Below are 23,515 nucleotides of genomic sequence, written 5' to 3' on the forward strand. Positions count from 1 at the left end.
CCATTGTTGGTCAACATTTCACTGTTAGTCTACACCTGTTGTTTACCAAACATGTGACAAAATGAAATGACTACGTATTTAGTTAATTGTCTTCTAAAACTATACTGAAAAAATATATAAACTTGACGTGTAAAGTGTTGGTCCCATGTTTCATGAGCTGAAATAAAAGATCCCGGATATTTTCCATACCCACAAAAAGCTTATTTCTCTCAAATTTGGTGCACAAATTTGTTTCCATTTCTGTTAGTGAGCATTTCTCCTTTGCCAAGATTATCAATCCACCTGCGAGTTGTGGCATATCAAGAAGCTGATTAAACAGCATGATCATTACACAGGTGCACCTTGTGCTGGGTACAATAAAAGGCCACTCTGAAATGTGCAGTTTTGTCACACAACACAATGTCTACATTTTGAGGGAGTGCGCAATTGGCATTCTGACTGCAGGAATGTTCACAAGAGCACAGGACCTCCACATCTGTCTTCTTCACATGCAGGATCATCTGAGACCAGCCACCCGGACAGCTGATGAAACTGAGGAGTATTTATATCTGTAGTAAAGCCCTTTAGTGGGGAAAAATCATTCTTATTGGCTGATGGGTGGGCCCCTGTCATGTGAAATCCATAGATTAGGGCCTAATGAATGTATTTCAATTGATTGATTTCTTTATATGAACTGTACCCCAGTAAAATTGTTGAATGTTGTGTTTATATTTTTGTTCAGTTAGTTAAAATATTACAAAACAACTGATGATGAATATGTTTGTAAAACTGCATTGATCTGCCAATGAAAAATAACATTAGTACATGAATTTGTACTGGTCAACCTCTCCTTCTCTTTTGTATTCAGTTCTTCCATATTAGATCTGACAGTATGAATGGTTCTTATGGGCTGAGTGCCTGGAGTGTTTTGGTATGACCACAGTCAGGAGTTTTCTCTGACCCTGTGATCTCACCAGGACAGAACCACGTCTCTATCACACTCCAGCCCAGAAGGTGGCAGTGATGTAACGTTGGTCTGAACACCACCAATAAACACCATAGAAGAAGAATGCCTGCTTAGCAACAACCAAGGGGCCATGCAGCTTTCCACTGTTCCAAAGACTGTCTATTATATGGAACAGATTGGCATGTGACCACTCTAACAATGTAGACATGTCCTCAAAGATTGGACATGAATCTGTGTTGGTCAAACTCTTCTCTTCTCTATCATTAAATACAACAAAACTATGTTTTAAGTTAAATATTTAGTGTTTGAAGCTGGAAAAAATACTTGAAATGAGCATCACAAAGATACATTTGACCTATGCACTAACAAGCTTTTTCAAGAGACAGAATCATTAGATAATTTGTTTTGGTTCTGTCCATTTGTAGCTTGTTTTTGGACACAGGTCCAGGAATGGCTAAAGGATTGCAATATTTACCTGGAGCTAACCTTGCAGATAGCATTACTGGGTGATCTGAAAAGTCATAGTCAATCGATCAATAATATAATAAAATTTTTAGCAAAAAAATATATTTTTAATTCACAATCTGTAGAAGCAATGAGAATAGAAAGGTTCAGAACGTTTGTAAAACATCACAGTACGGTTGAAATATATATGGCAAATAGAAATCCTATATGGATGGTGTTAAGAGATAGATGGGAGGTATTGAATGGAGTTGAAGGATGGGACTAATAACAAATAACAACAAATAATAACAAAGATAGCTAATAATGTAAGAATACTGTGTCCATAATTTTTACCTCACGAGTGACGCAGTGGTCTAAGGCACTGCATTGCAGTGCTAGCTGTGCCACTAGAGATCCTGGTTTGAATCCAGGCTCTGTCGTAGCCGGCCGCGACCGGGAGACCCATGGGGCGGCGTGCAATTGGCCCAGCGTTGTCCAGGGTAAGGGAGGGAATGGCCGGCAGGGATGTAGCTCAGTTGATAGAGCATGGCGTTTGCAACGCCAGGGTTGTGGGTTTCGATTCCCACAGGGGGTAGGAAAAAATAAATAAATAATGTATGCATTCACTAACTGTAAGTCGCTCTGGATAAGAGCGTCTGCTAAATGACTAAAAATAATTGATTAGGATTCAAACCATGTCTTAAACTGCTACCTAGCAAGTTACAAGCCACAACACACATGTAGAGATGCTGTAGAACTGTTTCATGGGGTGTGAAAATATATGTAATCAAAACTACTGGATATCTTTAGAAGGAAAATCTTACACTTTGAAAATGTGGGATAGTTTTTGTAGGTCGGCAGGATAAAAACTACATTTAATCTCTATTAAGATTTAAGCTTGCAATATCTAAAGGGTGTGTAGACTTTCACTGTGACTGTATACGTACCATTGACTTGCAATGGATTTGTGCCACAAATGCTAAAAAGTTAGCAGTTATAACAATAGTAAGATAAACAATATATGCCCAGGACTATATTGAGGGACAGACTGTTGAAATGCCCAGTTGATTATGGAAACAGTCTTGTAGAACTCTGGCATTGATGGTCCATCTGAGGGTGAGTCATTGATATGAATGCTCAGAGTAAAAGAGCTGTGAACTCACCTGTGATGGCCCACGTCTACCACAACCTTTCCTATTGTGTTTGTAAGCACCACAGCATTTTAGGCAGCCATTGTTCAAAATGTGTTCATACATACAGTACAATGGGAGGGTGTGTGGAAGGAACAGGGGAGAAACAGGAGTTTGATCTCTGACTTCTATTTAGGACTGGGATCCCTCTGTGGGCCGGCCTTTTCAGAATATCTCTTGATTCTCTTTTAAACATGCTAGAAACCTAAAGGACAGCCTAGTAAGAGCAGATGAATATGTTCCCCCTCAGCATTTACTATCCACCCTCCCCTCAAATCATTGTGAGAACTGTAATGCGATGACCAAGGGGGATTTCTTTCTTCACCCTCATACTGGAAATAAAATGTATGTCCTGGGTAGAATTTCCTGTAAAACAAAATGTGTGGTATATTTCCTGATGTGCCCATGTGGCTATTATTATGTTGGAAAGTCTAAGAGAAATTTGAAAGTTGAAAGAGCAACTCCCCTGCAGGGTTGCCAACTAATTTTCAGGGGAAGTTGTTAGAGGCAGGTCGATTTGTTGCTAAAAGACGTTGTGATGTCATTGCGTGATGACATCATTACATTTACATTTTAGTCATTTAGCAGACGCTCTTATCCAGACCGACTTACAGTTAGTGAGTGCATAAATTTTTCGTTATAACATAAAATTGCATTATTACGTAGAATACACAATAACGTTATTCAAATTGACTGGCGTCTCGGCGACAAATATTATTTGACATTTGTTAGTTTAGATTTGTTTGTTTATTATCACATATTTGTATTCCTAAAAGTAATATAAACACATCACATTTATATGATCAGATATTTGTATTTATAAACACAACACATTGAATTATTGAACAATTACACATTACACATTATTGAACAATTACACATTACACATTATTGAACAATTATATTTGATTTATTTTCTTATTAACTAGTAAACCTACACATTCTGAACAATTATAGTTTCAAGCAGTGTATTGGTAGTTAGTTAACATGCTACCTGACTGATCAACCATTATAGGTACAAGCTAATAACAAGGTATACAGTGAGGGGAAAAAAGTATTTGATCCCCTGCTGGTTTTGTACGTTTGCCCACTGACAAAGACATGATCAGTCTATAATTTTAATGGTAGGTTTATTTGAACAGTGAGAGACAGAATAACAACAAAAAAATCCAGAAAAACGCATGTCAAAAATGTTATGAATTGATTTGCATTTTAATGAGGGAAATAAGTATTTGACCCCCTCTCAATCAGAAAGATTTCTGCCCCAAGGGGGGCACTTACCCTGCGACTTAAAAAAACGCCCCTTTTCTAAAAACAACATTTCATTAAATAACTAAAAAAGTGTAAACTGTAGCAATTTATTTCCCTTTATAGTTTATTAGCCTAAGCATGACCTTCATCCACATAATCCCCCCCCCACCAATTTTTTTTGTGTGTGTCAGCAATTAGACATTGTTCTTAGGGGGGCGAGTTACCCCCTAGTACCCTACCGCCAGTCTCCTCTAGGTACATAGGATGGCTACTTCCCAACCAGAACCCTGGCCTGATGCGAACGTGAGTAGATTACGTTGAAAACAACGGTTGGCCATTTTTAATGTGAAATCCTGTTAAGATCGGAGAGAGAGGACAAAGGAAAGGTGAAGGAGAGAGGTCTCATGGCCAAAACTGCCTATGGGGGACGAGAGGGACAATACCCAATCTCTGTCTCAGCCAGCATAGGTGGAAAAGTAATGATATGACATGGAATGTACCATTTACAATTCTTTTTCACAACATAGGAGCGTCCCTGAAAGCACACCCCAAGGCTACCTAACAAGAGGTAGATTACAAAATAGCAGACGCTCTCAAGCATGCACCAGCTCGGCTCCAGAGTAAGAGAAAGGTATGATTAAAAATAACACTTTATGATTGTTTAGATTTTTTTTACTTCACTTTAATCCAGTCGGTAATATAACTTTGGTCACGTCCTGGAATGTAATTTTGTTAGCTGGGAAAGCTCACTCTAGAAACGTATTCCAGTTTCTGCCTGCCAGCTGAAATGGAAACCTTTGCCAGTGGGTGTGCGTGTGGAAACTACCTGCTCCTCCCCTCTGAAGCATAGGTTACTGTATCCTACTGACAACGTTACAAGCATGATTCAGAAATTAGGGAGATATGTTTAATTTGAGAAGAATGGATGAACTTTTTCAATGCTAGTTAAGGATACTATAGTCACCACGTTTCACATTGGATTTATTAACGACAAAAAGGTAAGACCTGTTTTTAATTCTAGTGCTGCACTGCACTGCACAAACAAGGTTGTTAGCTAGCTAGCTAACACTGCACAAACAAGGTTGTTAGCTAGCTAGCTAACATCTGCTCTGGTCCAACGTTAAACCAACTCTGAAGTTCAGACATTCAAAGTTCCTCCATAGAAGCCGCTCCTCTGTAGGTATAATTCTGTGGGCCTAATTCAGTTAATACAGGTCATAACACGATGCCCAGCTCTTCAATGCAAGCTTTCTCTATCCTCTAACGAGCTCTCCACACCCGCAAAATGTCGCACCTTACACTGTGATTGGCAGCACAGTGTGCTCTGAATGATTTTCTTATACAGATACTCTGTGGTGTGCTAGTGTATTTATTCTCCCACTTGGATGTCACTTCCACAAGCTTTAAATTGAGGGCCAGGTTGTCAGGATAGGTAATGTACTGTACACATTAATTACAAGTACTCCTAAAGATACACTTCATTTTAATTAGCTAAATCCTGTGTAACAACTAGTAATTACATTGTACTTGGCTAACATTACATGTACTATGCTTTGAAATAGTGTCTTATTCTTCATCTGGGATTTGGATTTGTAAAATGTATTATAAAATGTATTTAATATGTCTGATCAGGCTCAGGTAGCATCAGGTTTGTATTTTCATGCTGATCAAAGCTCTAATCAAATCCAGACATTTATAAGCGTTATAATGCTTTTGAATGACACTTCCGGTTTTGGCGGAAAATACCGGGTTACCCGGGAGAAGAGTGATTTATTTTTGGGATGGAACATTTGTAAAACACCGGGGAAATATTAAACCCTGATGCGCATACCAGTTGATTCACAAGACACCAACTAAGTAACTTACATATACGGTATCTTCATTAGGCCTAATGGCATTTCATGTCCATGATAGGAAGTTTGTTGTAGTGACTCAGTAAGGCTAATTGTAAAAGTAACCCTCTAAAGTGCCATGTTTGTACAGTTTATTATGTGGAGGAAACATTTAGGCAGCCAGGGCCATACACCAGGACCGCTCCGTAGGCCGCACTGTAGGCCTAGCTCTTACTGCAGTCCAGTGCCATGGACATCTTTGAAGTTTGGCCTCTAGTAATTTAGGACGGCAACTTTATGAAGGCCTCTTCACCGTGGTCTTATCGTACAAGGCTCTACAGACATGTAAAATAAAAACAGGCTATTTTTATTGTTCATATTATTTGCGTTGATGATGTATGGAAGTCAAGTGGTTCAACATTCAAATGCGACGGTCAGTGGAACACTTGCGCCACCAAGTGGACAATTGCTCAGTTCCCTTGTGGCATCAACGCTACCAGAGATATTTGATATAAGATCAAATGTTATGTCAATATTATTATCTCCAAATTGATTCCCCCACCCGTATTTCATATATTATTATTCCGATTTAGCTGTTAATCTGGATTTAATTTATAAACACTTTCTGTCATTTCCGATTGGAGGGCAGATGACCACGTGACTTACGAACCTACAAATGTGTTACTTTGTAACAGTCTAAAGTGGTTATTCCCAACGTTGATAAACTCCCAATCTATGCCAAGATTTTTTAAAGCATTATCTTTAAAGCATTATCACTGTACCATTTACACCCTGTATCCTGTGCATGTGACGAATAAACATTGATTTGATTAGATGATTAACGCACCATTCACATCAGCTATCATAGTCAATATAACAGTGACTGACTTCACCATCACTTTCTAGCCATCATTGACATTGAGATGAAGATGGTCAAACGTGAAAATATAAAATACATCGTGATCCTAATGGAATATAACAAAGCAATTATGTTGTCTTTGCCTGCTTTATCTTTACAATGACAGGGGGTGCACCGTTCCTGGAGGTACTGCTATACCAGGTCGATGCGTGGAGTGGACGGAGCAAGCCCCTATTCCATCTCCCTGCTCCAAAAATCAATTTAATATATGGTCCCCAGATAGGGGACGTATCAGATATTAAACTGATAAGAACAGATCTTTTTATTTTCATTTCACATTCAAATACAAGTACAAATTCAGTGCATAACGTTGTACATAACATGGATTTACAAAAACAGTACCTTAACCGTATCAAAATAACAAAACTCCTAAAAAAAGTGCTGTTCTGAGGAACCTGACCAGCTAAAAGGCCTTCATTCAAGAGAAGCATGTAAACAATTGCCTCTAACAATCTCCCAAAGCTGATATTTCAAAGGAATAAAAACACTTATAGAAATAAAATCATACACATATACCAAAGGGAACTCTGAATAAACCTCAGTGTATATCGAATATTTACAAAGGCTTAGCCTACATTTCAATTTACATGACAGAATACAGTTATACATAGGCCTATATATAGGCTACAAAAAAAACGTTTACAAAGAAGGGTATATCCCTTTCCATCTATGTTTAACAGATGTGATGCCCCACTTATCTATTTCGAATTGTATTTTTTTCCAAATTTCTTGTTTTATAAATTTAACCAATCCCGTCGGTGACCACTTGAGGGTGTCATTGACCGCACCACATCTGGCCTCCCAAAGTTTGGTCTTGATAAGGGACACCAGAGTCACTAATTCTAATAATTGCACCTTTTCCACATTTTTTAGTTCAAATTTGGCTACCCCTTCATAATCAATGTTTTTTAAAATATTAAAATCTATTTTAATTTTCTTCCAAAATATTTGGGCAAAAGAGCATTCCCATAAAACATGGGGAATTGTTTCAATTGCGAAACAGTTGTCCCTGGGACAAAATTTATTCAGGGTCAAATTATGATCATATAATGTTGAACGGACCGGAAGACGTCTGTGTAAAACAAGCCAATTAAAATCTTTCAGTCTGTTGTCTAAACCTTTTAATTGTGCCCGTAGCCAGGTGGAAGGTGATATAGGTAATCGGTCTCTAGGACGACAATTTTCTATCAATTTCACATATAGCAGTCTGTGGTTGATTACATTTTCTTTTACTTTGCAGACTGGGTTTTTCCTTGCCCATTCAACTATTTTCTTAAAATGTAATGGGATAATTTCAGCTTTTGGCTTACTGTTATCCCACTCCACCATAAACCTTAACGGTATGGACAGCCAGAATTTGATTAATATATTACATTTGTGTACAGAAGACGACAAAAGACAACAAACGTTTGAGTAGAACAACGCATCTAGTTTGAGAGGAATATGAGGGAAATCCCTTCCACCAGCCTCTATAGGCTGGTACATCCGATCTCTTCGGATGTACTCATATCCCCCCCAAAAGAATTTAAACAGTACACGTATGAACATTTTCCTTAGAGACACCGGCATGGGAAACACATATGCAAGGTGGAGTAATGAAGGCAGAATGTCTGCCTTCAGCACTAACACCTTGCCACTAAAAGATAGTCGCCTCACTTTCCACAGTCCCAATCTTTTATTAAGCGAAAGTAGTTTTTCTTTCCAATTAACCATGTCATCTTTAATTTGATTTCCGAAAGATATCCCGAGCACTACCATTGGTCCTGTGCACACAGTCAAACCACATAACTGATCAGATCTCCATTTCCACTGTCCCATATATTTTATTTCTGTTTTATTCTTGTTAATCCTAGACCCGGAGGCAACAGAGAACTCATCAATGACTTTGATAACCTCTTTCAAGCTCAGGTCGTCTTGTAAATATAAAATGGTGTCGTCTGCGTATTGTGAAATTTTTAGAATATCCCCTCCAGGTAATATAATGCCTTTGATGTTGTAATTTGTCCTAATTGCACATGCGAAAGGTTCAATATATAAAACATACAATAGCGCAGAGAGAGGGTCCCCCTGTCTGACACCTCGTAATTGCTTGATTACATTTCCAATATTCCCATTAATATTTACTCTGCTTCCCACATTACTATAAAGAATTTTTACCCATTTCATAAAATTATTTCCAAAACCACATTTTTTCAGAACTCTAAACAAAAACTCATGGTTTACCATGTCAAAGGCTTTTTCCTGGTCCAAATTTACAGTAATAGCTGGCAGGTGCCTTTCCTCTAAATATGCTTGAACGTCTCTGTGCAATTGCAAGTTCCAGGTTAACTTTCTCCCTACCACACCACATGTTTGGTCTAAACCAACAACATATGCCATGGCAGAAGACAGACGATTAGTTATGGCTTTACTTAATACTTTATAGTCTACACACAACATTGTTAAAGGTCTCCAATTTGCTAGTGTCTTGGGGTCTCCCTTTTTGTAAAGTAGCGAGATTACCCCCTCGCACATTGAACCTCCCATATGCTCCAAACCAAAAATAACTCTAAATACTTCCAAAAGATGACATCCAATTAAATCCCAAAAAACTATGTAAAACTCTTTAGAGAGCCCATCCACTCCTGGTACTTTGTTATCTTTCATGCTCTTCAGTGCCATATATATTTCATCTAAATTCAATTCCCCTTCTAATTGGTCTCTAATATCTAAAGGTATCTGCACATCCACACATTTTAAAAAAAGTAGTCCCCTTCTCATAATTAATTGTTTGCTTTTGGAATAGCTGAGAAAAGTGCTGGGTAGCGACACCAAGCATGCCATCTCCATCCTCAACCGTCTCCCCGTCTTGATTCAATAAAGCCGAAATGGTCCTCCTCTTTCCCCGTGACTTAATTTGTTTGAAAAAAATATGCAGAGCACTTCTCATCATTATCCCATTTATCTTGTTGACTTTTAAACATGAAATCTCGAGCTTTCTTTTCAAAAAAGGCCTGCTGCTTTTTCTGCAGGATACACAATGTGTCTTTATCTAAACCACCACCATTCAAATTACCTTGGATGTGCAGATCTTCTAGTTCGTTCTGCAACTTATAAAAATCTTTGTATTTATTACGTGCTTTATCTTTGCAATAATTCTGAATAAAAATCTTGATTCGTAATTTTGTGCTCTCCCACCAGTCTATGACAGTAGAATAAAAGGATTTCATGGTTACACAGCCCTGGAAAAAATACCTAAATCTAGTCTCAAATGTTTTGTCATGTAAAATACCATTATTAATTTTCCAATATCCTTTTCCAAATTCAATTGTTTTTAATTCTACTGTCACAGACAGGCAACTGTGGTCAGAATAAAAAACCGGAGTGACGCGTGCAGAGGACACACCGAGTCCACGCGGAACAAACACATAATCTATGCGGCTCCTCGCGCCCCTGCTGTTTCCCCAGGTGAAACCGGGATCATTTGCATGCGCCACTCTATAAGTATCCACCAAATTATATTTCTCTATTAGATTTTTTTACAAGATGCCCGCCCAGATTACCTCGGTCATATGATACATTAAAATCTCCCCCCATAATAACCTGTCTGTTTGTCATAAAAATAGCGTCTAGGTTGTTCAGCATTTCCCTCCTTTCCTTGGGTGTCGATGGTGCATATACATTAATTAACCGAAGACATTTGCCCCTCCAATCAATATCTACTATTAAAACCCTCCCGTGTACTGCCGAAAAACTTCCCACTATTTTTAAATCCCTATTTCCACATAGAACACCAACCCCTGTAGAATGCACCCCGCCAACACTCCACCTTGACTCTCCCTGAACCCATTCCCTCGTAAATCTCTCCACATCATTTTGATCTTTTAAATGTACTTCTTGTAAAAAACACACAGAGAAGCAAATGGAGGACAAATGGGAAAAAACAGTCGCCCTTTTAACGGGGTTCCTAAGCCCTCTAGCGTTTATGCTAGCTATGTTCAAAAAGGGACGACATGGGGAAAGGAGGGAAGCAGACAACTATCTAAATATGACATGAATTTCCAGACTCACTTTAAGTACAGTTCCTCGTTAGGAGGCCTGTCTGGGAAACGGTGGTCCCCAGGGGGAGGACTGTCCACAAAGATAGGGGTCGGGAAAACACTTTCCTCCTCAGTCAGTGTGGGTGCTGGAACACCGCTGGGTGCGAGACCGCTGCTGTCGGTAGAGCTCGCGCCTGACAGGGAAAGCAGAGTCTCCTCTGCGCTGCCCGGGTTTCCCGCGCTTTTCTCCTCAGACTCCCCGCTTGCAAAACAACTGAAACGATTCCCCCCCAGGGCGGACTCCTCCGTCGCCTCCATGCGGATGAGTGGGGAAACAGGGCTCATCTGCTTCCTCTTGACAGAGCTCTTCCTCCTCTCTCCCACCGTGGTCCAGCTCTCCGGAGCGGAGGGCGCGGTGGGCTCTCCCGTAGCCTCCTCCATTTGCTTGCTCCAGCTCCTGTCTCCCGCTCCGCTCTCCTCATGAGGTGATGATGGCGCCTCACTCCCGCTCTCCTCAGACTCTCGCAGTTCTCTCTCCATCACTAGCTCCTTCACGACCTCCTCAATAGCGCGTAGCTCTATAACTTTCACCTCATCTGCTCTTTTCCCGCTCACCGCTCTGGCGTAGGAGGGGGCTGCCTTTGGGCAGTGACGGAACAGGTGCTCCTCTGAGCTACACAGACTGCAGCGCTTAGGCACGGTGCAATCCCTCATTACATGGCCGAGGGCCCCACAGTTTCTGCACCTTGTCTGGGTGCAGGCATCAGCGAGGTGCCCGTACGTGCTGCACTTCCTGCAAAAACGAGGCTGCCCAGCATACATGAGGTAACCCCTGTCTGCACCGATAGAAAAAGACGCGGGAGGATGGAGGTAGCCATCATGGCCGCTCTCGTCTTCTTTTAACAGCACGCGAAACTGCCTCTTCCCTGTCCAGATGCCTAGGGCGTCCTTAATGTCTCTCACTCCTGGCAAGATGGTCACATACCGGCTGAGGTAGCACACTAGCGTTTCTTCAGTGACCCAGGGGTTGAACATGTGCACCGTTAGCACCCTCAGATTGTGCCTGCACAGGGACTCAACTTGAAAGCTACTGAGGGCGGGTGCTGTCGAGTTCGCTCGGAAGAGCCCTCTCACCTCCTCCAGCCTGGTGATGGTGTAGAACGACACATCATAAAACTTCTCCGGTGTGTTTTGTTGCAGACAGTGCACATCGTCTGCTGTCAGGCGTAGAGGTCCAAAAAGAACGTCCTTTCCAAAATTAACTCTTTCCATCAACTTTTCTTTTCCAGTCCATTGAAAACGCAGCGTGTTCTTCAGTCCGGCGGCTGCCGACTGTGACGTGGACGATGACGACATCGCTCCACCTTCAGGATCTCCTTGGTACTGCAACTTGATCTTGATCTTAGCCAAAAGGCCGAGAAGCGATACCGCAATGCTTTCGGGAGGAAGGTGCCGTTCTCGGGCACGTCATATTCGATGACGTTTACACAAAACGTAGCTCTGTAAACTGTCCGCCAAATATCAAAGATAATGATTTAAAGAAAATCGTGTCATAGATTGGGAGTTGATCAACGTTGGGAATAACCACTTTTGACTGTTACAAAGTAACAAATTGGTAGGATCGGAAGTCACGTGGTCATCTGACCTCCAATCGGAAATGACAGAAAGTGTTTATAAATTAAATCCAGATTAACAGCTAAATCGGAATAATAATATATGAAATACGGGTGGGGGAATCAATTTAGAGATAATAATATTGACATAACATTTGATCTTATATCACATATCTCTGGTAGCGTTGATGCCACAAGGGAACTGAAGCAATTGTCCACTTGGTGGCGCAAGTGTTCCACCGACCGTCGCGTTTTCCAAGCAGTCCTGTGTGGTCCATCCAACTACATTTGAATGTTGAACCACTTGACTTCAATACATCATCAACGCAAATAATATGAACAATAAAAATAGCCTGTCTTTATTTTATATGTCGGTAGTGCCTTGTACGATAAGACCAGGGTGAAGAGGCCTTCATAAAGTTGCCCTCCTAAATTACTAGAGGCCAAACTTCAAAGATGTCCATGGCACTGGACTGCAGTAAGAGCTATACCTACAGTGCGGCCTACGGAGCGGTCCTGGTGTATGGTCCTGGCTGCCTAAATGTTTCCTCCACATAATAAACTGTACAAACATGGCACTTTAGAGGGTTACTTTTACAATTAGCCTTACTCAGTCACTACTTCATATCATGGACATGAAATGCCATTAGGCCTAATGAAGATACCGTATATGTAAGTTACTTAGTTGGTGTCTTGTGAATCAACTGGTATGCGCAATAGGGTTTAATATTTCCCCGGTGTTTTACAAATGTTCCATCCCGAGAATAAATCACTTTTCTCCTGCTGTGTGAGACTGCTGTCTCCTGGCTATCAGCCCTGTCTCTGTGTTTGACCAAAACTGGCTCTCCTTCAGCGCCATGGAGTGCACAGGTATTACGGTTGCTGTCCTTTCAGCACAACAAGCCTTTCACATCTGATGTGACACTGTTGTTGTCTCTATTGGTGATAGTGTGATAGTGGTGCTGGCTACCATTAGCTGTGCAAACAGTGCATTATGTTCAAATCAAATTGTATTGGTCAAATATACATATTTAGCAGATGCTATTGCGGGTGTAGCGAAATGCTTGTGTTTCTAGCACCAACAGTGAAGTAGTGTCTAACAATTCACAACAATACACACAATACACTCAAATCTAAAAGTAAAAGAATGGATTGAAGAAATATATAAATATTAGGATGAGCAACGTCAGTGTGGCATAAACTAAAATACAGTAGAATAGAATACAGTATATATATATATGTGATGAGCAAAGCAAAAATATGTAAACATTATTAAAGTGACTAGTGTTTCATTATTAAAGTGGCCATTGATTCCAAGTCTATATATGTAGGGCAGTAGCCTCTAAGCTGCAGGGTTGCGTAACCGGGTGGAAGCCGGCTAGTGATGGCAGGTGAGTTCCTGCCGCTCTGATATCCAAAAGTTATTTCCGGCTGTAATGTAATAACACAAAAAAAATTCTGGCCAAATAATGTAAGAAATAACACACAAAAAACACAAAATACTGCAAAGTTGCTTAGGAGCTAGAAGCAGAGCTGCCATATCTGTCGGCGCCATCTTCAAAATTCTATGTGTTATGTTGTGTCCCATGCGGGTTCTGTCTGTGTCCGCGGCAGCCCGAAGCGCGGCCTGTTTGATTAATTCATAATGTCATCAAAAAGCATTGCTCCTCCTTCACGAGAACTAGAATGGGCCGACTACAGAATATATAATGTCTGGCGTATTAAGTGATGCTATGTTTTCTGTTATTTTCATGACATTTTTTTTGATTCAACGTATTGGTAGATTTTTGGTCCCTCTGAAGGCCTTGGTCCTATAGTCACGGTTCGCTACTGGATCTAAGTGAAGGCTTAAATTAAACCTGGCCAGAGGCAGGTTTAACTTCAGATTAATGGATGTTGGCCCCCAGGTTGACCTGGGCAATGAGAGAAAATTGATTACCTGGACTATTTCAATGATCTCAGAACAACTAGTGTTTTATCTGCTATCTACTTCTTTTGATTATTTCTCAAGTGGATGTAAATTCTGGTGTAGGCAATCATTTGGAAAGGTGGAATTATTTAATATTATGTTATATTAGTAATACAAATAATAACAATGTATCAAAAGGAACAATGTATTTATACCTCTAGATTTTATATTTTATTATGAATTCGTTTTACTAGCCATTTACCAAACGTATTACTGTGTTGATAATTTATTTTAAATATTGATAATGCTTTTAATATATATACAGTACCAGTCAAAAGTTTGGACACACCTACTAATTCCAGGGTATGCAGAAGATAGCCTTATTTGGTAAAAGACCAAGTCCATATTATGGCAAGAACAGCTCAAATAATCAAAGAGAAACGACAGTCCATCATTACTTTAAGACATGAAGGTCAGTCAATCCTGAAAATATGAAGAACTTTGAAAGTTTCTTCAAGTGCAGTCGCAAAAACCATCAAGCGATATGTTGAAACTGGCTCTCATGAGTACCGCCACAGGAAAGGGGAAGACCCAGAGTTACCTCTGCTGCAGAGGATAAGTTCATTAGAGTTCCCAGCCTCAGAAATTGCAGCCCAAATAAGTGCTTCACAGAGTTCAAGTAACAGACACATCTCAACATCAACTGTGCAGAGGAGAGTGCGTGAATCAGGCTGAGGAAGCTATTGCAGTGGATGCCCCTCAGCCTGTTGAGATACAAAATGTTGTTCGCTATTTTAGGGATACTGATACACTGATTGTAAAGAAGGTGGATTTTGTGACATTTATTGCGCAAGTGAGTATTTCTACTGCCCAAACGAACAAGAAGTCTAAGAAACTGGACATACTGTAATTGTATGTGCGGCTGAATGTTTTTTGAGTCTTCAGGAATTAACAGCCGAAGCGTTGCAGGGAATCCTGCCTGAAGATGTTCCCCCTCCCAGGCCCCTGAGTCGGGATGTGATTTGGATTGGACTGGGACTGAAGAAGTCGTTTTTTTTTTTTGTTGATCTGTTTTTGTATTTTGTGTGATGACGTGAGTCCCCCCCTTGTATTTTTTCTCCAGTTTACTAACCATACAGTAGGTTGTGGCAGACAGATGATGAATGATTAATGGCCGTATGAGCTCTTATAAGGTCCTTACTACTGAATAGTGTCAGTTCACATTACATTTGTGTGAACGTCATTATACCAGAGAATAATAATTAATTAATTCATCAGTCCCAATAGATGTTGCTGTGGTTACAGGTGTAAAGCTTATGGGCATGTGGCAGCAGTGTGTTGGAGGGATATTCGTCCCGTGTAGCTCAGTTGGTAGAGCATGGCGCTTGCAACGCCAGGGTTGTGGGTTCGATTCCCACGGGGGACCAGTATGAAAAAAATATATGCACTCACTAACTAAGTCGTTCTGGATAAGAGCGTCTGCTAAATGACTAAAATGTAAATATTCCTAGGTGTGAGAAGTGTGCAGAAGGGGCATGAGTCAAATAACTGTGTCGTTTAGTAGTATCAGGAGAATAAGTGTTTTATTTGTACGGGTGCCCATGGTAGAGACAGGTTAGGGTTAGAGGAGTGCAGGGGGTGTAGTATGCTGAAGCAGTGAAGAAAGTAGAGGAGGACGGGTCAAGGGGGAGGGATCCTGAGAGGATCCGTGTGAGGTCTGTGCCAGCACAGAGGGATAGGCCAACGCGTGATGTAAGGTTGGCTTCTTAACGTTCATAGCAATGGTTATCAACTGTACTGCAGAGATGGAACGTAAATCACAGAATATAAATGTTGTGGTGGCAGCTGCAGAGAAGTATTTGGGTATACGAGATCTGATTTCAGAAGAGTTACAGGGTGTGTTGAGGGGTGGTGTCCCGCCTTCCCATTCCGTTGGCATGGTGCAGGAGCAGATAGGGTCAAAGTAGTGGAATGGGGTAGTGTGTTTTTAATTAGTGTAGAGTTAGTTGGAAGGGTATTTTTATTTGGGGGGGGGGGGTGTATATTTTCATTTTTTGTGTAGTCATTTTTTTCATTTTTATTACAAAGTATAATTGATTTATATTATAGTACAGCTGGGGGCGGTAATGCAACATATTTGATGCCAACCGCAGTTAAACTCCAAAGGAGAAGAAGAAGTAGTTCCGGGCAGGCGCACACCATTCTTCAGAATGTAGAAAGCGCCAGAACTGTGCTGTCAAGAGGATAACCTTTGTGTCTGTTTGTATTTATTACTACAGGTATGTAATAGCACGTTTACACTTTATAATATCGAAAGAACATGTCATAACGTGCTAGTTAACAAATCTATCAAGATATTACCACGTTTGGTGATGGTTGCTATGTGTTGTTTTTGTGTCAAACCGAGTGATTGAAGAACGCGAACAAATATTTTACAAGTCACATAGCTAGAGATTTGGGGTTTGTCTTTTTGAAAGTACTGTACGTCAGTTCAAGGTAATTTAGTACAGAATCAATTATGTTGATTTAATTGAGATGTTATTGGTTTTGTGTAAAATAAGTCTCACGAGCTGGTAAAATGGCGTCGTCTACTGTCTGCGTTTAATGATATGACACACAATAGCACCAACAATTGTAATCAGTTAAGAAAAAGACACCTGTGAGTATGTGTATCTTATACGAATATCTGTGCTTTTCTACTAAACAACAGCCATTTGCAAAACTTTAATGATGATAGAGAAATGTAGCATGTTCTGTCTCCATTGTTTTGTAAGGATTGATAACCTGTAATCAGAATATAATAATAATAATAATATAATATGCCATTTAGCAGACGCTTTTATCCAAAGCGACTTACAGTCATGCGTGCATACATTATTAATTTCTTTTTTAACGTATGGGTGGTCCCGGGGAATATAAATACTCTTACCAGTAGCGGTGCATGGGTAACATTACTGGGGAAGCCAAAAACACATTACAACCTATGTGTTGTGATAATTGGGTTGTTTGAGCTATAACCTGTTAGTTCATATGCCTTGCCACCGGGATATATAGGCTGAAGGCCGAGACAATAAGAAGACACAGTGGCAGAATCAATTCAACCACACATTTGTTTCATTACCAAACCGGAGAGCAACATCTGTCAGGTGAAGTCTACAAAACATATTACATGTAACAAACAGTTCCATGACCTACAGCAGGGGTCAAGCAAGGTCATGTTTCCCACATTTTCAGACTACTAAACAACTATTGATTTAGAACCATGGAGAGTTAGTACAAGTCACAAAGAAAACAGCAGCTGCCTCCACTATTCCAGCCCCATTTCAATATTTACATTTTAGTCATTTAGCAGACGCTCTTATCCAGAGCGACTTACAGGAGCAATTAGGGTTAAGTGCCTTGCTTAAGGGCACGTCGACAGATTTTTCACCTAGTCGGCTCGGGGATTAGAACCAGCGACCTTTCGGTTACTGGCACAACTCTCTTACCCACTAAGCTACCTGCCGCCCTACAAATCAACATCATCTAATCATCTATGCTTGGTCTAATACAGCGACAACTAAAAGATACCAACAACTATTTAGTGCAATCAACATAAGCTAAATATGATGTGGCTGTCCATGGCACTGATTTCTGTTTGTGTGTGGATGCGTGCAAGTAGAACAATCATGTCTCACTCTACTGGTAGAGAAATGCCAAGGCCATCCTCCTCTTTCATGTTGCCTAAACGGTCTTTGAGGCTTTTAGTTTTTGTTGTCCTAGGCTACCTGGCTAAAATGCTTGCTCGCTAGCCTGACTTCCTTTCATTAAAATACTACAGTTCATTCGGAAGGTTTTCAGACCACTTCACTTTTTGCACATTTTGTTACGTTACAGCCTTACTCTAAGATTGATTATATATTTTTTCCCCCTCATCAATCTGCCCATAATGACAAAGAGAAAACAGGTTTTTAGACATTTTTGGAAATTGCTTAAAAATAAAAAAACATACCTTATTTACATAAATATTCAGACCCTTTGCTATGAGACTTGAAATTGAGCTCAGGTGCATCCTGTTTCCATTGATCATCCTTGAGATGTTTCTACAACTTGTTGGAGCTGTGGTAAATTCAATATTAAGCACAAGTTTTAAATCCTCAAGGGATTCCTGCAGAGCTATAAAATGTGACTGTAGTTTTGATACAGCCAGATCAACAGTTGGGGCGATAACATACATAGTAGTATAGATGAAGTTAACATTTTTTTTTACAGATTGACCAATGGTGTTTATATAAAGAGTGACGAGAACAGGTCCCTAAATCGATCCCTCAGGTACTTCAAGAAAATAACTTAACCCCATCAATCACGATGGCCTGAGTTCTGTCACTAAGACAATCATGAAACCATGAACAGGCGTCAGAGCTCAGGCCTATCGAGGACAATTTATTCAACAAAATAGCATGATCAACAGTATCGAAAGCTTTTGACAGGTCCACAAACAAAGCATCACATTTCATTTTAGTGTCTAAAGCATTGACAAGATCATTAACAACTAAAGTGGTTGCTTTAATAGTGCTATGCCCAGGCCCTTATTGGTTTAAATTCTAAATGCATTTCTCAGAAAGAAAAAAAAGTTGTACATTTACCAAGGATTCAATCATCTTATCTAGACAAGGAAGCCTTTGAAATGGGGCGATAAATATTGAGATCACTACTAGCTGATTTCCATACTTTTTGAATATTTCCTGATAACAATGTTAAATAAAACATGTGGGTTATTGAGCCAACAATGATGGGTTGTAAGCAACATGTAAGCAGACAGGGATCCAATTGGTCGCCCCCTGTGGATTTCTTGTTGTCTAAGCATCCAGGACTTATTTTTCTGTAAATAGCCTAAAAGAAAAGCTTTGGCTATAATTTTTCTGAACATTCAACCATTTTTCCCTATCTGCATCCAGCCCAATATCATTGTGAACACACAAGTTTACGTGCTGTATCCCGGGTGGCGCCATAACTCTACACAAATGCATTTAATTTCCGCCGGAAGTTGTTGGCACAACGTCTGCCGGTGTAAACACAGCGATGTCGACGCTAGCTTGGGAACACGGTTCTACTACTTTGACTGGAGATGGCGCTACTCTCCTCCACCCAAATTCAGTGCAGAACTGGGAGGATAACGTGATGACGTGGCCCAACATAACGTACAGCAAGATTTGCTCCTACTTCGTGCAATCCATGGCAATAGATGGAAAAGCAATGGACAATCTGAAAGCCTCAGAGGCATATCAATATCTGCACAGCAACAAAGTCGGTTGTGTCATGTCATACAAACATGATCGTTTTGTTTATCTGAAAGCAAATGTAGAGCCTAGCCAGTGTTTGAACAATGCATGGCATAATGCTTGGGTGCTGGTAACTGAAGCTGGAGAAGTCAAAACTGTGGGATGTACGTGTGTTGCTGGACCAGGGAGATCTTGTTCCCACTCAGCTGCGATCCTGTGGAAGGTAATTATTTCACCATTGTAGCCTAGGCCTATGTCTTCTTTTCAAAACGCTATAAATCCATAAATTTGTTATTTAAAAAAAAAACTTTTGTGTTTTAATTTTCGTGTTTGCATTTATGAGGAAAAAACAATGTTAGGCCTACGACAGTTCTCCATTACGGACGTGAGCGCTCTGAAAGCGGCTCTAAAGACTTTCAAACTTTCACAGACACCTCAAAACAGAAAGAACAAAGCCTTTAAAGCGAATTTCATTTTGTATTAATTGTATCTTAATTTTAATACATTTTTCATTAACCAAATTCCTGTATTTAATAAATAAAAAATAAATGTAGCAGACAGACAATAGATAATGACAACATAAGGCTCCGGCCTGAACTGGAGCTTATGCATGAACCGAACACTTGTTTATGAATAAACAATTAAAATGTCTCATTGCAATATTTTACATATTCATAATCATTACTTTTGCTGGTTCTTTGAGACAGCTTTTAGGTGCCGTTTAGATAAGCGCGCTCATAATTGAATTGAATTATGATAATAACGCATTTTCTTCATATTCGTGTTACATCATATGACATGTGTGCAGTGAATCCATTATAATATCTATGCACTGTTTTTACTATATCTCTCTAGGTAGAAAATGCTGTGAGACAGGGGAAAACCGGGCGTGCCTGCACAGACGGACAGAACCAGTGGAATGCTGGGTCTAAAAGAAATGCTGGTCAGAGGAAGATGAAGTATGTCCGCTTCAAACGACCCAACAGGAAGGGTCTCTACCAGCCGCCATCCTCTACCACTCCAGAACCGGCACAGGAGGTGACACTCTTTAGGACTCATGAAGAGTGGAGGAAGAACGCACTTGCCTCACCAATGGCAGCACTTTTCCATTGGCCTGGGAATAGCCTCCTGCAGCTCTGCTTTAATGCTAACACCTCCTCCATCACCGAGCCAACACCATGTCCACACCTCCATCTCCTACACCATGATGAGCACTGTTATGCTATAGCAGCATTTATGATGTAGACTAAGGCACACGCAGGCAGGCACACACACACACACACACAATTAATGATGTAGCTATCGTGGGCATTGTTTGTCCCATCTCCAAAACAATCAACTGCCTTAGCAAAATACCGGTAGCAATGTTAATGTATGACAACTTCTTCATAATTAACAGTATTGTCAGCTTCATAGCTAAAGTTGCTGAACTTACCCTCAGATTCAAGTCTGCGTTTCTTTATCTGGGGGAGGCAGTGGTCCGCTGGGTGAGTTGACGCCTCTTTGGCTGGGGAGGGCGATTGTATCCCAACCACAACTCTGGGAAAGGATTATCCTTGGTAGGTTTTTGGTCAACAAAGTGATAGGAACAAACAAAAACGTTGAGGGGTGGTTTCTTTAGATTCAATGCCTTCAGCCAGGTCCTTGATTCTGAGTCGGTATCAGGCTTGCGAAAAAATTTAAACAATGGAGCACGTGGACATTGCCTCTTCGTAGCTGGTTTGTGGTCGTAGCACTCTATCTAACCACTCGTTCAGGTGCTTTCTCGAGTTTTTGCAACCAACTACCGCACACGTCGTTCCCGAACCACTTTTCTTCATGTTGTAATTGTAATTTTTATATCCTCTTTGTCACTGCGATATCAGTGCTTTGTCGGCACAACGGAGCTAGCTAGCAAAACAAACCCAGCCCGGCAGAACGGAAGTGGATTGCGTCGACGGGAGGAGTTCAGGAAGTAGAGCGGAAACGGCTCAAAAACGTGTGTTTTGTGTCAAGATGTTCCCATTGAACCATGTTCTCTCTGGATTTAAACATTGCTATAGTGCCCTCAAACGCAACCCTAGACCAGTTCCAGTTCCACTGCCCCCCATCACACTGATTTAGACCTTGGACAGCAGGTGGGTGCAATTCAGTATCAGGTAGAAGATCAAACCAGAAGGCTCCAGACCTCACAGGGTAAGCGTTGAATACCCCTGCTACTAAGTTGCACCAACTCAAACAGGAACCAAGTTAGCAGGCATATAGGGCAACGGCCTGCGTAGAAGACTGGTGTATTGTCAGGTAAATCAACAATGTTGCAGTTGACAACACCTACCCTTTTCAACGCAATAAATGCCTACATCTGTGACATTGCACCAACAGGCCCCAAGTACATTTCTACCAAAACCTCCCATCAGGCATGCCCCACAATGGAACGCACCAGTGTCAGTCAGAACGGTTCCTACACTGTGGTGGTGGAATTGGGTTGTTGACCATTAGGAATTCACCCCACGTCACCGGCAACTACTCTGCATACTGTAGAGGGCACCCTGAAGGGTAACGCCTTAAACAAATGGCACGTACGTAACATTTTCCACAGCATGACTTGTCATTTGTTATGGATTTATTGAAGCCCCTTCAATAGAGGCCCACATGCACTGAACAGAAGCCAGAGGACACTACCAATTATTTTATCAAAACATGTTCACATGTCCCAGTCCCCTACACAAAGCCCCCCGCAGTTTCAAAAGTAAACTAGGCGAGCCTCGCGTATTCTAATTCATGATTCTTTTTATTGACATGATTCTTTTTAAGTGCTTGAAAGTCACAAGGTACATGAACAAATTCCAGATCAACAGCATTCAGAATGGGTTTGATGGGGTGTAAATTCCAGATCAACAGCATTCAGAATGGGTTTGATGGGGTGTAAATTCCAGATCAACAGCATTCAGAATGGGTTTGATGGGGTGTGAGGAGAAAAGTTTCCAGTTCCATTTAGTTTACTCATACAGGAATCCATGTTGGCAGCTCTTGTACTCGACAATCTCCTCTGGCTTGAACCACAGGGCGATCTCCTTGTTGGCACTATCGAGGGACTCACTGCCGTGGATGATGTTCCTGTAATGGCAAAAGGCTACAAATCAGAAACTCTGCATCATGCGGATAATGGGCTTAGATTTATTGGAACTACAGCAGGGTACATATTCCTCTATACATGCCAGTTTGCTTGTAGAAAATTCATTATAGCTTGAATATTTCATCAGATTCCTGTCCAATGATGTACACCTTTACAGGTTGCACCTCTACTCACGTTGGTTGAGCACTTCCTACTTTCCATATCAGAGTCTGTATAAACAAGCATCAGTGGACACATACCCGCCAAGCGTGATGCAGAAGTCTCCGCGGATGCTGCCGGGTTTGGAGTCTGCAGGGTTGGTCTCTCCCAGCATCAATCTGCCGTTCTTCACAACGTTCAGGCCTTCCCCGATCTGAAAGCAAGGGAGGATAAAATAAATGGAGAATTGAGTGGAACAATTAATTATATCACAAGCACTGCTCAAGAGAACCTGAAGTATAGTGTCCAGGGTGGCATTAGCAGTGAGCCACTATGAATCTAGCAATGAGCCAGCATTTTGAAACGGCTGTGCGTAGTGCATGCGTGGGGAGGATAGTTACCATGGCAACAACTGGACCGGAATGCATGAATGAGCAAAGGCCGCCATAGAAGGGCACGGCCTTCAGGTCAATGTAGTGCTGCTTGACAAGGTCCTCAGACGCCTGCAATCACACAAAAAAAAAAAAAACTCAGTTCAATGCCTCAAAATCAATATTAAGCAGTTAAATGCCATTGAACCCTACTAGAAGCACCTCGAACAGATTCAGTTATTCACATACCTGGATCATCTTCATGGCCACAAGCCTGAAGCCCCTCTGCTCAAAGCGCTTATTATATCTACCACAAGCCCCCTCTGGACACCATCAGGCTTGATGGCAATGAAGGTACGTTCGGTGTTAGACATGGTGCTGCAACACAGGAGGATAGATATTGAGTGACTGAAATGGCAGTGGGACATCAGTGAAATGCACATTAATGGAAAAACAGCCTAATTTGTGGTCTTGGCAATCCAAATCCCCCGTAAACTGAAATTGTTG

General features: G+C 40.9%; 1 protein-coding gene, 1 non-coding gene and 1 pseudogene across 2 annotated transcripts; 1 reads left to right on the top strand and 2 right to left on the bottom strand.

The window, feature by feature from the left end:
- Positions 1-6,686: 6,686 nt before the first annotated feature.
- LOC121560036 lies at positions 6,687-6,872 on the bottom strand. The gene has a single exon (XR_005998866.2). It is a non-coding gene; the product is annotated as a U2 spliceosomal RNA (small nuclear RNA).
- A 12,411-nt stretch (positions 6,873-19,283) lies between these two features.
- On the top strand, positions 19,284-20,629 carry LOC123484643. The gene is made up of 2 exons (XM_045215208.1): positions 19,284-19,607; positions 20,240-20,629. The coding sequence occupies exons 1-2, from the start codon at positions 19,284-19,286 to the stop codon at positions 20,627-20,629; spliced, it is 714 nt and encodes a 237-aa protein (XP_045071143.1).
- Positions 20,630-22,362: 1,733 nt separating this feature from the next.
- Positions 22,363-23,386, bottom strand: LOC121559840 (annotated as a pseudogene).
- Between the last annotated feature and the right edge of the window lie 129 nt (positions 23,387-23,515).

Source organism: Coregonus clupeaformis, unplaced genomic scaffold, assembly GCF_020615455.1.
Source record: "Coregonus clupeaformis isolate EN_2021a unplaced genomic scaffold, ASM2061545v1 scaf0392, whole genome shotgun sequence".
Lineage (NCBI taxonomy): Eukaryota > Metazoa > Chordata > Actinopteri > Salmoniformes > Salmonidae > Coregonus > Coregonus clupeaformis.